Source organism: Chenopodium album, chromosome 7 (assembly GCF_948465745.1).
Source record: "Chenopodium album chromosome 7, dcCheAlbu1.1, whole genome shotgun sequence".
Classification (NCBI taxonomy): domain Eukaryota; kingdom Viridiplantae; phylum Streptophyta; class Magnoliopsida; order Caryophyllales; family Amaranthaceae; genus Chenopodium; species Chenopodium album.
In genome coordinates, this window is record NC_137840.1 from 4,385,971 (window position 1) to 4,403,140 (window position 17,170).

General features: G+C 31.0%; 1 protein-coding gene across 1 annotated transcript; it reads right to left on the reverse strand.

Moving 5' to 3' along the window:
- Nucleotides 1–225: 225 nt before the first annotated feature.
- LOC145638837 (serine/arginine-rich splicing factor SR45a-like) lies at nucleotides 226–5,573 on the reverse strand. The gene is made up of 7 exons (XM_081689879.1): nucleotides 5,436–5,573; nucleotides 5,309–5,328; nucleotides 3,781–3,903; nucleotides 3,602–3,698; nucleotides 2,809–2,958; nucleotides 800–851; nucleotides 226–670 (listed from the first exon to the last, which is right to left on the reverse strand). Exons 1-7 carry the CDS (start codon nucleotides 5,436–5,438, stop codon nucleotides 456–458), a joined length of 660 nt encoding a protein of 219 aa, XP_081546005.1. The 5' UTR covers nucleotides 5,439–5,573; the 3' UTR covers nucleotides 226–455.
- Between the last annotated feature and the right edge of the window lie 11,597 nt (nucleotides 5,574–17,170).

Consider the following 17,170-nt stretch of genomic DNA (forward strand, 5'->3'; position numbering starts at 1 on the left):
CGAATGCATACACAAACCTTTTTTTTTTTTTTTTTTGTGACAAGATTGAGTTTTGAAGATCAAAAGGTTTAAAATCAGTGGACATTATAAACGATATTTACTGCAAAATTATTTATATTTTGGAGAAAAACATACCCTGCTGAATACTAAGCCGCCGTAAAATAAAAAAGAAAGCATGTAACCAACACCAGAAACCTCCAAACAGTAAGAGAATTCAGCCTTGAGTTCACTAAGAAGCAGAAACATAGCTCTGTAAATACTTGAGTCATATAGTGCAACCTTCAAACGATCTTAACAAAGAGCATGTTGCAAAAAGCGTCGCTACAAAGTCAGAACCGAGGGTTGAACAGCTAGAACTATAAAAGGCACCAACATACACATTCTAGACACTAACATGGTTTGACAAGAGAGTATTATAGTCCCCATTCATCTCCAGATAGCTTACAACAATTCTCTTATCTGCCATACGCACCAGAGCGACGCCCATATCCTCTGTCTGGGCTTCCATAAGGAGAGTAGGACCTTGACCTGTACCTCCTTGACCTTTCAGCATAAGGGGAGCGACGAGGAGAATAACCTCGACTACCTCGATAAGGTGAACGTCTTGGTGACCTCCTATGATCATAGTCATCACGACCACCATACCCACCACGGAATTTACGTCGATGTCCTGTAAAATTATAACATTCAAATATAAAAATGGAAAATATTTAGCTGGGTCAATACATAAAAAGATCTGCAAGAAAAAGAAAAAGAAAAAAAAAAAAAAAAAAAGAGAGAGAGAGAGCCCAGATTTTACCTAAGCCAAGATACTGTCCGGGTGTCGGTGTCCTTGGTCGTTTTCTCCTCGACTGAAAAACAAGACAAACATCTCACTCAAACTATTCTCAATGCAAATTCTAAAGCAGTGTAAAGTACATGGCATATAAGCAGAAAAGAAGCACTCTATGTCATTCAAATAGTCACTGAAATCATACAGCACAGGAAGAAAGAAGTTGAAAGCAGAACAGAGAAAGGCAACCTAAGGGCATACAATGAGACATAGGGAGCATGTGTACAACAACCGCATACCATAATCTGATTCCAGAGCAAAAATAACCAAATGTATACATAGGCTTAAAGTGCCGTAAACAATATGGGTTACACCTTAGACGCACTTAAGTGCAGTGAGCCTCATTAAAGTGAGACACACTTGATAAAAACAAAAAAAAAGTTTGTGCACCTAACTAAAATTGCCTAGACCAAAAGCCACATGGCCCATATGGGCCATATCACCTTGTGCCCCAATGCCTAGGCAAGCCTCTCTATGCACTATGCACTAGCATAAAAAGAGAAATAAAGCATATTGTATATATAATGTATTTCTTCAAGAAATGTAAGCTTGTACCCAAAAGACATAATAAACTTGTATTAGATAATTAGTGTAATCAAACTAATTACTCTTTCCAAGGTAAACACACTTCGAGGGGAGGATATCCTCCCTCCGAGCACATTCAACAATTTATAACATTAACTACCTAACTACTTCAATAGTCTTTCTAACTTCCTTCTTTGCTGAAATCCACTCCTGCCTTCCTCAAAACCAAATTATATAATATCCAGCTTACTATTATGCAAAATACTCTCCTTTCTATATACAAGTGAGTACCACTGGTGATCTAACTTGAAGCTTAGCAGATTCCAAACCCATTGAAACAAGTGTTAAACTGACATAATTGGCAGCTAACTATTAAGTTCTTGGAGAAGTAGACTTCTAAAATTTGGAGTTATCCTATGAAAGTGACTACTGCCTGCCAATTCACACTCCCTGCTGCAACTAAATGGGAAGTATAGCTAAAATTAACATAAAAATAAAGCAGGTAATTTCAAACCTATTAGTCACTTAAGATCTATAAACAAAAACTCAAAAATTACCGTACAACACCTATGAGGACTCAACACCACAGATGCACGTAGTATTAGATACTCGAGCATAATTCCCAGAAGAAACTAATACTAAAAGAAGAAAAAAAAAAAAAGGGTATAACCAAGACAAAGACAGAGACTTCTAACAAGTCAGAGAAACATAACCATTGGTAGTCGAGAGAGGGGAATAAAATGTAAGGAAAATAAAAACTGTAACAACAAGTCCAAACCATGGACAAATGTAGGGAGCTCCAAGCCTTAAAGAAAGAAAAATAAAAGGTAGGTAGTGAGGTACAGAATCCCAGAGTGCTCAACTATAAAGACAGGAAGAAATGTTGATATAACAAGGCTTAAGTTTTCAAAATCTGTTCTATAAAGACAGGAAGAACTGTTGATATAACAAGGCTTAAGTTTTCAAAATCTGTTCTATGGCATAAATATACACAGATATGACACATAAAATGGCAGACAAATCAGCTAATTGATATACGTAAAGGCAAAAGAAAGTATTTCAGTTATATTGGAACAGCAACCAACCAAACAAGCCTTAAGCTATACGAGAATAGCAATACCAACATATGGTATCAAGTACCATAAATGCTTGTCTAGAAATGTTGAATGTTGAAAATTTCCGTTGATTAGTTGAGTTGATGGTGAGTGCGGTTGTTCTAAGTTGTTGGGCAATATTTGCTATGTTTAGTTGATCAGATGCATGAGATATATGTTTAGCTGGCCGTTTGATCAAGCTGTTTGTCTAAAGTTGAGATGGATGAAACTCATCATCTTTGAATGCTGCCAACAAAGCTGATGCAATGTAGTCTGAATGTAACCAAAAATCTCCAAGTTAACGGAGAAGGTCAATATACCTCTTCCAATACAATATGCCAACAAAAGCAAAAATACCTTCTCAACAGTGATGTAGCGACCTTCAAGAACAGATTGATTGAGGTACTTGATACAACGATCAGCATCTTCAACAGTGTCCATAGTCACAAAAGCAAAGCCTCTTGATATGCGTGTACGTGGCTCCATGACCAAGAATACTGAGCTTACCTGAAACCAAAACAATACAATACAATCAAGAATATTAAAATAATGGATTGTGGTATACAAAATGAAACTCCAATATAGATCCTAATTCCTAATTACTTCTTCAGTTTTTTTTTTCTTTTTTTTTTTTTGGTAAGAAAAAATTCTTGCAACTCTTAGAATTATGCACTATTCACATACACTTCTTCAACTAGCTTTGATTGATTGATTAATTGATTGTGTTAGATTCGCCTCAATATATAATTTCTTACTATCACATTTTTAAATTTTTACTTGATGCTATAACTTCCTTTTTATCTTTTTACTTGCAACACTTCTCATTTCACGCTTACCAATCCATTATTTCAATTGTAAAGATCTATGTTAGAATAAGTAAAAATTATAAAATTGTACATTACGAAAGCATAAACCGAGACGAATCTAAAAGGATCCCACATGACTATGTTTTTCCTTAACTATAAATGACTAAAGTCGGTCAAAGTAGAGTGAGTATGTGAATAGTGTATAAGTCAAAGCATTACAAGTAAAAAGAAGTGGAGAAAGTAGATATTGCATACATATAAAAACACATTAAAACTAAACTGAGCCAAAAGAAATGTAGTCTCTTTCCTAGAAGATCAAATTTCAGAATGGATCTAGTAGTTACCTTTCCTTCCTTGGAAAAAAAATCCTCAAGTTCTCTTTGAGTAACTCTAGAAGAGAGACCGGTAACAAAAAGTGTATTTCCAGGATTCGTCTCAACCCTGCCAGTTGCATAAAGAATTAGCAGTCAAGCACAAAGGTAAACAGCATTACAGCAAAAATAGTTTAAGGCTTCAAGCTAACCTGCCACGGCTCGGCGACCTTGACCTGGAACGAGAACGAGACCGGTATCTAGGAGGAGACATTGATCTAGACCTGGACTGAGACCTAGATCTTGCTTTCCGAGGTGATGGAGATCTCGAATACCTACAGTATCCAACATATAAGAAAAGTTCAAGTGAAAGAAAATAGAAGTTGGAGACTTCCATACATCCATGGACTAATAGACAGTCAAATAGCACATTTTCAGAACGCAAAGCATATGCAATAAGACATCACTAGTCAAAAAGTTGGATGGATTTTGTATCAGTAATATTTATCCTTAGAATAGAAGCTCTAATAAGTTATTAACTCATCAAAGAGTTTGCAAATCCCCAATGGAACCTAAAGATTAAACAAATTTCTGATTTCATGTCGAACAGCCATCCCAAGTCATCAAATTTACATCATTATTGAGCAGCTCAGTCTATAGCTATAAAAGATTAAAAGCTGACATAAAAAGAGGCACTGCACCAATATTTCAACACTTTGGCGCATCATACAAATGCAAAATCTTGGGAGCAAAATACAGTAGTTATACACCAACAGAAAAGGCATATGCCCCCCCCCCCCCACCCACCCACAATGTGTTCCAAGAAAAATGCGATTAAGCCATTCTAAGATCATCAATAGGCCAGTTCCTCATGTCTTATGTCATACTCAAATCAAGGTAAAAAACACCTAGAAGGCTAGAACCCTTTAGTATAAAATTAATGTATTAGAAGGATAACAAAATAAAAGAATAAAAGAGGCTTCTTCCTAAGTTTGTACACAGTAAACAGAAGATGCAGAGCCTTAGCCCTTAGGTGACATGCTTTACGCCTTTACATCCTTAACAAAAGAAGACATTCTGATATCAATTATCAACTACTCATCTTTTCCCCTTAAATTTTACTCATTTTTCCCCCTATTGATATCAATTATCGACTACTGTAATCTTCCACTCAAATGAAGAAAAAAGCATCAATAAAATCAGCTAAATGTAGTCTAAGCCAAGCTCTCCTGTTATTAAATTATACAGGAGTACTTTATAAATCCCAACACAGATGATAGCATTAGATAGATAGATATAAAAATCGAATTATCGGACTCCACAAATAATCTCAAAATCATCTGACCTTTCCATAATAGTCTTCACGATTGCTCACATAAGTATAGTAAGATCACCAGCTTTCGTAAGAAATTAAAAAAAATAGCTCTCCTAAATTGCATATAACATTCAAAAAATTATCAGACAAACTAAACTCTGAATAACAATATAAAGGAAATATGGTCAAAGAGGAAAATTCATTCCCAAAAGTTATTGATTCACAATCCAAACAACAATTAAGATATTGATGCAAACACAATTCTAATTGATGCAACCTTAACCGCAAAACCCTAGAATTAGATAAAACTCCATCAAATTGGGCGGATCGCAGAAATCAATACATCGAAAATTAATCAAAGAACAGCAAGGAATATCTTAATAGCGATAAATTTGACAAAATTAAAGATTTAAAGAGAGATTAACCTCTTGCGCTGAGAATCGGCCTGCAAAATTTTATAAAAAAGGGGAAAAAGAATCAGCCGAACAATTAAATTGAAGAAAAATAACACAGCTTTAATAAATTGGGGAGAAGAAATTGCGAGAAATTTACCATTTTCTCTGTGATTTAGAGAGGAAAGAGGAACGATTTCGAGAGGAAGAAGAAAGAGGAGTGCCAATTAGGGTTATAGTTGTGCAACTGTGTCAAAAAAAAAATTTGGGTAATGTCCGAGTAAACAGGGCTATGTCTATGTGTTTTTTTTTTTGGACGCTAAACAGGGCTATATGCCTATTCAATTGTTCTTGTAAAATAAATTTTGTTTCGTAAAAATAATTTTAGTTCATTATAAAAACAGCAAAATTTAAAATTGATTTCAATTCATCAAAAAAAAAAAAAAAAAAAAACTAATTTTGAAGGATAAAATTAAAATTTGTTGTAAATTTTAGTTTAAAATTCAAATTCTTTTGGTGGGAATTTATTCTTAAATTTTATTGGAAAAATGGAAACTCATAATCTCACCTTTGAACAATCTCACCTTTTCAAAATTCCAAAACAATCCCACCTTCGACCCATCTGCTCAAAATGAGTCTTTTATCGGTTTGTTAAATTAGTAACCTGTTTAAGAAGGTGACTTGACACGAGTCATCTTCTTACTGGCTTTCTTTTATTAATTTTTTTTTTTAAAAAAAAATGATAGCTAGAAAAAAAAAAACTAAAACCCAATTAGTATTAGGTACCACTGGAGTACTATGCTCATGGTACTCCAACATATTAAATGAAATAACATATCTTTAAAACAAAATAACATAAAAAGCTGTGAGAGTATATAAATGAATATAAACCTAAAATAGGCAAAACTAGATATAAGCCTGTGCGATGCACGGTTTTAGTAAATATTTTTAATTAATTTAAGATTTTTTTTATATGAAGATCATTCATCGGATGTTTGAATAAAATTCCTAATATCATAAGATAATTTTTTTTTTAATTTTAACACTAAAGTTATATTTCGTAGGTTTAATTATTTTATATGGCGCTTGAATTTAAAATCCCAAACCTTATTCTTTAATTTTGCTTAATAAAAAATAAACGACAAATCATTTTATTTATTGATTAAAATAAGTCCTTTGCAAATGCTTTTTTTTTTATACTCGTTCTGTTTCAAAATGTTAGTCTCATCTAAAATCTTTTAACTATTAAAAAAATTAGGGGGAATAATCTTCTAAATTTCTCTTTGTATATAAGGAAAAACATAGTGATATGAGATTTAGTTTTATTCGTTTCGATGAGTACATTTTTAATATCTAATTTTTATAATATTTGCTAGGGATAGATTAAAGATATTTACGATCAAATATTTGCATCCATATATGTAAAAAAGATAATTATTAGTTTTTTAAATAATTTAAATTTTAATTGTTCACTATTCGTTATTTTTACCTAGGTGGCCAAATTCTAAAATCTTATTCGTCACTTTTTCTTAGGTGGCGAATGAATTTTTTAATTCTAAAATAAATTATTAATCTAAAATTTCATTGGTCAAAATAATACCTTTTCTTATGTGGCGCGTCGAATGCTCTCGAAAAATGCCTACTTTATTTATACATATTAGATTAGATTTCAATTACATTTCTCTCTCCCCACCTTTTCTCTCTCTAATTTCCTAACCCACCATTTTAGCATCATCAAATCATTCATTCTTCTCAACAAAAACCACAAAATTTCTTTTCATTATTATTTTAACCACTCAAACAAGCACAAAATTGCTCAATCAAAGTTGAAAATCAATTTCACTACATAAAAAATGGTTTATATTCATGAAAAATATAAAGAAACGACAATCATGAACAAGAATGAGCAAAACAAAGTAAGTATATTTAATTTGTTTTGATTTTAGTTTAATTAATTGAAAATGATACTGCTAATTTGAACTATATATGTTAACTTGATTTGATTCAATCAAATCTATGTTATTTTTGAATTTGACAAAATGTTGTGTTATTTTATGAAAACTTTATGTTATTTTACTAATTAAATACTATGTAGTTTTTTTTTTTTTTTTTGAAAACCGGTTAGTGCATATTATTAAATCATGGTAAGAGTGTCAACAAGTACATACGAGGGAACCTCACTAGGAGCATGTTTCCCCAACATTGTTTGACACCAAAAGGCACTAACCTTGCAAGATGGTGGGCAACAAAGTTACCATCTCGCTTAACATAAGACCAAAAAACAGAATCAAAATAAGAGCTAGAGCAACTAATGTCTTCAAGGATGCTATTCACCGTAGCCAAGTTGAAGGTATTCTACTTGAGCTTGGAGATCATCACTTGGGAATCAGATTCAATGATGATGTTCCCGTAGCCATATTCTCTTGGTTTCCTAAGGCCAAAGAGTGCTGCTTTGCATTCTGCAACAAGGGGATCCCACCTAGCTCTCACACGTCTAACTGCAGCAAATAGGACCTGACCAGAGCTGTTTCGAGCCACTGCTCCCACATTAAATACTATGTAGTTCTGCTAAAACATTATGTTATTTTACGCAAATCTTGTGTTGTTGTTTGCTAAAATAACCTTATGTTATTTTGCTAAAAATTGTGTTACTTTACGTAAGTCATGTGTTATTTTGATAACGTGTTGTTTTACTATAAACTTGTGTTATTTCACACGAACCTTGCGTTATTTCACTGAAATCATTTGTTATTTTGCTAAAAGATTATTGTGTTATCTTACATGAACTTTTTGTTATTTTGCTTCAACTTTTTGTTATTTCAAATGTATGTTATTTTTACAGAACAATATGTTAACATCCCTCTCCGAAAAAATGAGCTCAATTAATTTTCAAGTAAATTAATTTCTACGTAAAATTTCTTCTGAAAATTCTCATAAATTTGTTCGATTTTTTATCTTCTTTAAATAAAATCATCTTCATTCAAATTGTTGTTTAAATTTTATCAGATTCTCACAAATATAAAACACTCAATTGATTTTTAGGGTTTTAATTTTTCTGATTTTGGTAATTTGAACAATTAGGTCTTCAATTCAACAAAATTTCTTAATAATAGAGTGATTATTTGAAGAATTTTGAAAAATAAAGTAAAACAAACGGAAGAGCAGAAGAACAAAAATAGAAGTAGGATTTTTTTAATTAAAAAGTCAGTATTTGACCCCCTGGAGAACCATGAGCATGGTACTCCGAGAGTACTATAGAAATTGCGATTAAAACCCTTTCTCACTTCCCAAACCCTTTACCCACCTCCCCTTGCCGGAGCTAACTCCTTCACCTTTCCGCATTTTTCCTTTCCTTGATTCTCTCCCCTGTCGGAATCCCTACCGAATTCTCTGTTGCTGGGGGTGGTTGCTTGGTCTGGGTAAGGGGTTTCAGGTTGAATGGAGTGGTCGGACCTGAGTGAAGTCTCCGATTCAGGTGGGTTTAGGGCTAGGGATTAGGCATTATTTCAGGGTGGGTTTTCGGGTGGTTTTCAACCTCGATTTTAGGAGTTTTAGAGGGCTGGACTAGTCGTGTTTAAAAGGTGGATTTTGTGGGCGAGATCGGGTTTTAGGGCGGCTGAGATAGTAGGGTTTCAAGTTGGTTGGGGTGGTTGGTGTTAGGGAGTTCTGTGGGTGGATGGGGGTGGTCTGGGCGTTGGATTTCAGAGTGTTATGGTTGTGTTTAAGTGACATGTGGACTTGTGTAACATGAACTTAAGTGGATATTGAATTGGACTAGCAATGAACATGAGGCGTTCCAAACCGCTAACAGTGAGCTGCAAAAATAATATGTCTCACAAGTGTAAAAATGTCATTCACCCTATGAATTTAAATTAGTATCATCAGGTGCTCTGATAATATTATTGGAGCTTCAATGGTATAAATTACACTTAGTGGTAGTGTTCCTCGTTATTTTTTATTCACTTTTTCCACATGAATGCAAATCTGAGAAGGGAAAAAAAGTGTGGGGCCCACACCACCTTTTGTTCTCTTCCTTTCTCTCTTCTAGACCTGGCAATCCTGACCCGATGACCCGACCCGAATGAACCGACCCGTGACCCAAATTTGACCCAAAAACATTGACCCGAAACCCGAAATTGACCCGACCCGACCCATACCCGGCCCGAAAATGGAGTTGACCTGATCCTGACCCGACACTCGAACTAACCCGACCTAAAGTTGACCAGACCCGAAATTGACCCGAACAGACCCGATACCCAAAATTAATCCGAATAAACCTGATACTCGAAATGTCTTGTACTAAAATTACCTTATAATTGAATTTAAAAATGTCTTGTATAAAAAATAACTCAACTTGTTCATATTTAATCGTAGATAAGCTCATAAACTGAATAGTGTTTGTTATAATAATAACAAAATATAAACTGCGTATTATATTATTGATTTGAGCTTGATTCACAAATGAAACAACTCGAACATGACCCGACCAGATTTTGACCTGACCCAAATATGACTTGAACATACTTGACCCGACCCGAAATGGACCCGATTCCTGACCCGAAGTTGACCCAAAACTCGAATCGACTCGACCCACAACCGACCCGAATGTTAGCTAGCCCGAAATGACCCGACCCGAATGACCCATTTGCCATATCTACTCTCTTCTATGTACTTGAGTGTTATTTTAATATTTGTTAGATGATAGTAATGCCTAGGGGTGAGCATAACAGGGTACCCTGTAAAAATTCCAGGAACCGGAACCTGTTGCAACAGGTTCCTCAAAATGGGAATTGAAATCGAAACCTGTTAAACAGGTTCCTGGAAATTGGGAACCAGAACCGGCAGGTTCCGGTTCCAATTTAGAGTACCCTGTATTATAATATACTCACTGACTTTTTCGCGGATTTTTTTTAATAAAAAATTGGTTGGTAACTAATTTATAATGTTTGCAACTTGTAAATAAGACAAACTAATAGTAGTTGTCTAACAAATTTAATATATATATTTTTATAATTGTAATTTTGATATTTATTATTTAAAAATTGAGTAAGATTAGTGTATAATTTGAAATTAAGTGATACTTTTATCAGGTACAGGGTACCCTACAGGTTCCGGTTCCAAAAAATTGAGAACCTGAACTACAACAGGTTCTCCAGTTTGCTACCCGAAACTGGAACTTCTTGTACAGGTTCCGATTCCGAAACCTGCGGTTCCTAACAGGTTCCGGTTCCGATTTAGGGTACCCTGATTTTTGCTCACCCCTACTAATGCCTAACAGTTAGGCATTAATACTTCCTCCACTAGCTTAGACTTTGAGTGACACTGGATTTGAATTTCTTGAAACTAGATAGTAAAGTTGGGCCTCGACTTCCAATTAAACTTAGAAAATTTTGAACTTGGACTTTGACAAGAGTTAGTGGTAACATTGGATTGAGCCTTTTTTATTTATAAAATGGCTTGACTTGTTGGGCCTAGGAATTTACAAGGCTCGAATTGAAGTTGGACTACACCTAGGTAGGACTTGCGGCCTAACAATGGTTAGAAATCACAAGACTTGAGGTCAGATGACTTAACTTGAAGGTTAGATCATGGTTTGACTCAGAGTTAGACTATACATGTCTTAGCTCGAGAGTTGGACCATTGTTTAACGTGACTTAATCACAAAATGACTAGGTTTGACATGACATAAGAAAAAATAAGAGTAGAGTATATAAAATAGAAAAACAAAAAGGCAATACATAAATATAGTAGGAAGATGAGATAAACTATGACTCAAATTTGACGATTAGAATAGGATAAGATTTTTGAAACCCTACTTTATATGAGTCGACATGGATCATAATCCTAAAAGAGTTGAGAAGTCTATTATGATTTAGGGCCTGTTCACATTTACTTAATTTCAGTTCAGTTCATTCAGCTCTAATCAGTTCACTTCAGTTGAGTTCAGTTCAGCTCCAATCAGTTCAGTTTAGTTCAGTTCAGTTTAGCTCCTAATTTCCCTCTCTCATAAAATATTCATTTTAGCTCACTTCAGTTCAGTTCAGTTCAGTTCTGCTCCAATCAGTTCAGTTCAGTTTAGTTCAACTCGATCAGTTCACTTCAGTAAATGTGAACAGACCCTTAGACCTAGACTAGTTTGACATGAAAGGATATATAAGTTGAACCTAAACATCTAAGATATAATTTCTAAACTGGACATGTCAGATTTTTGTCATAACTTTCTGTATATGACTATAAGAGGAACGGAATCAACGCGAAATGAAAGTTAAAATCTAGGGCTATAGATTCATAGATGCCACGACATGTAATTCTTTCTAGAACATGGAATATGGTCGATAGTTACCGGATGAAGCTCACATATACTACAAAAAAAATCGAGTTGATCTGAATTAGACTTAGGGCCTGTTCACATTTACTTAATTTCAGTTCAGTTTAGTTCAGCTCCAATCAGTTCAGTTCAATTCAGCTCAAATTAGTTCAGTTCAGTTCAGTTCAGCTCCTAATTTTCCTCTCTCATAAAATATTCAGTTCAGTTCAGCCCCAATCAGTTCAGTTCAGTTCAGCCCCAATCAGTTCAGTTCAGTTCAGCTCCAATAAGTTCAGTTCAGCTCATTTCAGTAAATGTGAACAAGCCCTTAGACAAAGGACTCTTAAGGATTGACTCTACTGTTTTAGGATAGTTAGTTAGACAAGTAAAACAAAAGCAAAATAAAAAATAAGATAATAAATGCTCATATACATGAAGCACATGGATTTTGCAACCTAAAGGCATACGTTTGGATCGAGGCGTGATGGACCGCTACCCGATATGGTCCATAACAAGGGATGAAAACAGCATAAAAATCAATAATAATAGTATAAAATTAATAATAATAATAGTATAATACAAAAATATGCTCTTTTCTTTTTCCCTCTTTCTTCATTGAAAATCTCGTTGGAATAATAACGGTATAGAGTACAAAATAACAGTATAAAATTAACAATAGTAGTATATTTATCAATAATAATAGTATAAACAAAAATAAGAAAAGTACTTGGTATGGACCATATCTGGTAGTGGGCTATAGTTAGGCCCCTTTCTTTAGAGCTGCTCTGCTCTACTGAGCCCTGCTCTGCTGAAAAGAAATATGCTCTGCTCTACTCTATTTTCAAATAATAATTAACAATAACAATAATAATTAATATTTTATTGATGATAATAATTTATTATTTTAAATAATTATAATATTAATATTAAAAATAGTTACAATAATTATTAATATTAATAATAATTATTATAATTAATATTTATTAATTATAATAATAATTAATATTAATAATTATCAATTATTATCTAATATATATATATATAAAGGTGAGTTTTTTCCCGAGTTTTTAGAGAGACATATAGGATTTAATTTTCTTAACGCGTCACGTAGGATTATAAATTTTAATTGTAGCCAATAAAATAAGAGATTATTAATTTCTTTTAACATAAAATAATTCAAATGTCATGTAAGCAAAATTGTTGAATGAGATTTTTAAGTTTAAATTAATTAAATATAAAATATCATCTTTTGATATTATGAATTTTATCTTAATATATAACAAATTTTAGCACATACATAAAAAAATATATTTTTAAAAATTCAACAAACCGTGCATTGCACGGGTTTCATTTAGTATTTAATAATTCAAACTATTAAGAAGTAATATTTAATAATATTATTAATTAATAATTTCTAATAACTATAACAATTCTTTCAAATAAATAAATAATAATAACCATTAATAACAATTTCTTTTTATAAACATTTGATATTAGAATCACAATGTATACAAACATTTATTGTGGGTATTGATTGTTAGTTCATTGAGTTGAATTATTTTTCAAATATTTCCATACAATTTATGAATTAAAATAAAAGAGGTTTTCAAGTACTTTGTATATTTTTATTTTGAGGGTTAAAAATATATGATTAAGACGTATTTATAAGTAAAATCATTATTACTCATTAAATCATTTATTAATTTTTTGTGAAATGAATATAAGTAAATTGTTGTATTTTATCTTTATACTATTAACATATGTTAAATATGGTACACATTTATTTATGTCTTCACTCGCCTAAATTAATGGTATATGCACTTAATAATAATAATAATAATAATAATAATAATAATAATAATAATAACAACAACAACAACAACAACAACAACAACAACAACAACAACAACAACAACAACAACAACAACAACATTAATAATAATAACATTAATAATAGTATTAATCATAATGTTGAAATCTGCTCTGCTCTGCTGACCCCTGCTGTGCTCTACTCTGCCCTGCCCAGAAGCTCAAAAGAACAGGGCGTTACTCCGTTTGGATCTATGTTCATATCATGATTAGGCTTAGGATACTCAAAAGAGTCGTCTATAGCTAAGAGATTAATGTGTATCAGCCTTGCATTTTGAGGGCAATCACATATAGACATCTCCAAGACTTTGTGCTTAGGGGCCAAGTCACTGCCATTAAAAATTGTACAATAATTATTGATTTTTGTTTAGTTGGAAATTAAGCTAATAAATTAGATTAGGGTATTAAGGCCATTTCGTAATCCAATTCATCCATCCAAATGTTTGATTAATTTACACCATGTCCCACCATAATGTTTTGTTGACTAACTAGGTTGAAACCTGTGCGATGCACGGTATATATAAAGCCTATTTTTAATTTGTACATTTTAAATAATCGCTATTATACAAAAATATAAATAAGAATTACGCATATTTTTTAATTTTAATTTTTTTTTATTTTAAACAAAATTATGATATAATATATATTCAACATTGTCTAATTCATAGTTCAATGTAGGAGATCATTTATTAGTGTGCTATTTAAAATTGTTTCAATTTTCTACGATAAATTAATAGATTTTAGTTATAATGTAGAAGCTTCCAATATTTAATTAAATTTCAATAATGTTAAATATGATAGTTTTCAAAAAAAAAAAAAAAAAAGATGACAACATCATTACATTTAAGCGGGAAATTTTTTATTTAGAAAGTGACACGTGGGCAATGATAATGTCAGTAACTTCTGTTTTAGTTTTAGTTAATTTAGTTAATAGATAGATTAATAGATTTTAGTAAATGATAATGATGTGATTATTTGAATTTAGATTGTATGAGTCTATGAGTGCTTAATCTCCATAATTTTAACTACCTATAAGATGTTGATTAAAATTACCTTATTGACTTAGTGTTTATTTATTTATAACTAACAATAACAAATAGAGAATAGTTATTGTTTAGGGTGTAGTTAATTTCATATTTCTGTGATAAATCTAATATATATAAATTAAGTAGACATTTTTGGAGAGCATTGGGAGCGCCATGTAAGCAAAGGTAAATTTTGGACCAATGAAAAATTAGATTTCTATTTTATTTTAGAATTAAAAAATTCACTCGCCAACTAGATAAAAGTGACGAATAAGATTCGATATATCTCCAATTTTAATGCCATGTAAATAATTATATTATTTAAAGTATAATACTCTTGCCATGATATCTGTTTACCATTGCATGATAATATAAAGTTATAAAATTCTTTGAAATATCTTTAATTTAAATATCATATGATAGTAAACACCTGCTACATTAAAATATTGAATTTTAGATGGTTAAAAACTATCTTCACCAAAAAGAGCCATGCATATCATATGATAAATCTTCACCAAAACAGAGCCGTGCATATCATATGGTATTAAACACCCACTACTATTTGATTAATATATTCTAAGATAATAAATATCATTATTAAATATCATATGATAATAAATATCATTATTTAAATATATAACAATTTTCATCAACATACGTCCATACCCCACTAATTCGTGATAAAAATGAACTGAAATACGGAAGAACACTTTAATCGGGTATTAATAATTAAATAATATCATACAATACAATATTATTTTCAATATTAGGATTTGATAATCATAACTATCAATACAAGATAAAATTTATTTTAACAATAACCCAACAATATAACTTAAAAATACTTATAACCATATCTTAAAACATATCTACCACGATAAATTTTTGTTACCTACCATTATAAATTGACGCATCATACATCACCAACAAAATTTCGTATCAATACAAAACCAAATCAATCAAATTTTGTTCAATCAAATTGTGTGTTAGTAATTGTGTTAGTTGTAGATCATCAATGGTTGGGTAATTCTTTGCTCTTTAAAAAAAAATTATATTTGTATTTGTTATGTACATTGTATTTATTTTGGGATTTTTGTTTTTACATACAAATCAAATTTAATTAGAGAATTAAATTCAAGCAAAAATGATTGGAAAATCAAAGTACGTGTTTCTCGCCTGTTTGACATACTGAATTTTCGCAAACAAGATAGCTTAATAAGTTTGGATATGGTCCTATAGGACGAGGAGGTATTTCTTATAAAATATTACCTCTATTAAATTTTTTAATTTTTTTTTTGAGGGATATTAAATTTTTAATTGAACCTCTTTAGTTTTTATTATAACTAATTAACTAAATTTCTTATTTTTAATAATAGGGTGATTACATTCACACCTCAATCAAATCCAACTTTGTTCAACCCTTTCGTCCAAAATTGATTGAAGGAAAAGTTTACACCATTAGATACTTTTCAGTCGTTCCAAATAAGAAGCAATATCGCATTGTCAGTTACAACAAAACAATGATTCAATTTTTTCAAAACACTGTTGTCTGAGCTATTGGGGATGATGAAAATATTCCAATGCATAAATTTGATTTTATACAATTACAATCTTTGGATCAATTTCGCAACAATTATTCACTTCCTTCTAATATTTCAGTGTTGTATTTTTATATTAGGGTATGGTTGTAAACGAAATCGGTGATCCTATCGAAATAGAAGATAAATGGTATGTATGTATGTTTTTTTTATTATTAATATTTTTAAATAATTCTTCTTACGTATATTTATTTTATGTGTATCTAATATTATTTTTTGTAATTAGGGGGAAACGAGTTCAAATTAAGCTTTGGAATAATGTTTTTACTGAATATACAAAACAGAAAAACCAACTCAATGATTTGACTAAACCTTTTCCTATTACAATAACGTTAACGATGGTGAAAGAGTTTAATGGTAATTTAAGTTTATTGTTGGTTATTATGTTAAAAGATATTTGGAAGTATGATTTCTATCTTTCAAAACTCTTATTTTGGTACATAGTGTATGCTTTTAACAATAAAATATTAATTTATATTTTTTTTATCTATTTTTTTTTATTTTTTTATTATAGTGAAAAATCGGAAAATAGTACTATTAGATATTAGGATTTATATTATTTAAAAAACTAAAAATTATATTTTGATATTTAAAAAATATAAATTATCATTTGATGTCAATGGTTTTATGTAAATATCTGATGATATGATACTTTCATACAAAATTTTAAAACTTATAATGCAAGAAAAAAATTAAGAGATCACCAAAAAAAAATATTTATATACAAAATGTATATAAAAATTTGTCGCAGGCCACATAAGCAAAAGTAATATTTCGACCAATGAAAAATTAGATTTATAATTAATTTAGAATTTTAATTTTCAGTCGCCATTTAAGAAAAAATTAACAAATGAAATTTGAGAATTGAAAAAAAAAAATAGTAATATAAGATTTAAATTATGAAAAAAAAAACAAAAACTATCTTTAATATTATCTTTTACATTAGGATTTATATTATTTTAACAAATAATTAGAAATTAAAAAATATATTTGATTTAATGATTTTATCTAACTATCCGATGAATGAGATAATATTTATTTCAATTTAAATATTCAAGTTCTATATACTTAAAATTTGAATAAGAATAATTTAAAA

What these genes read in the sequence shown, in the direction of transcription:
- LOC145638837 (XM_081689879.1), bottom strand. An exon ending in GCCGATTCTCAGCGCAAGAG is followed by an intron (nt 3,904 to 5,308) that starts GTTAATCTCTCT and finishes TGGATACTGTAG; the next exon opens with GTATTCGAGATCTCCATCAC. An exon ending in CGGACAGTATCTTGGCTTAG is followed by an intron (nt 671 to 799) that starts GTAAAATCTGGG and finishes ATAATTTTACAG; the next exon opens with GACATCGACGTAAATTCCGT.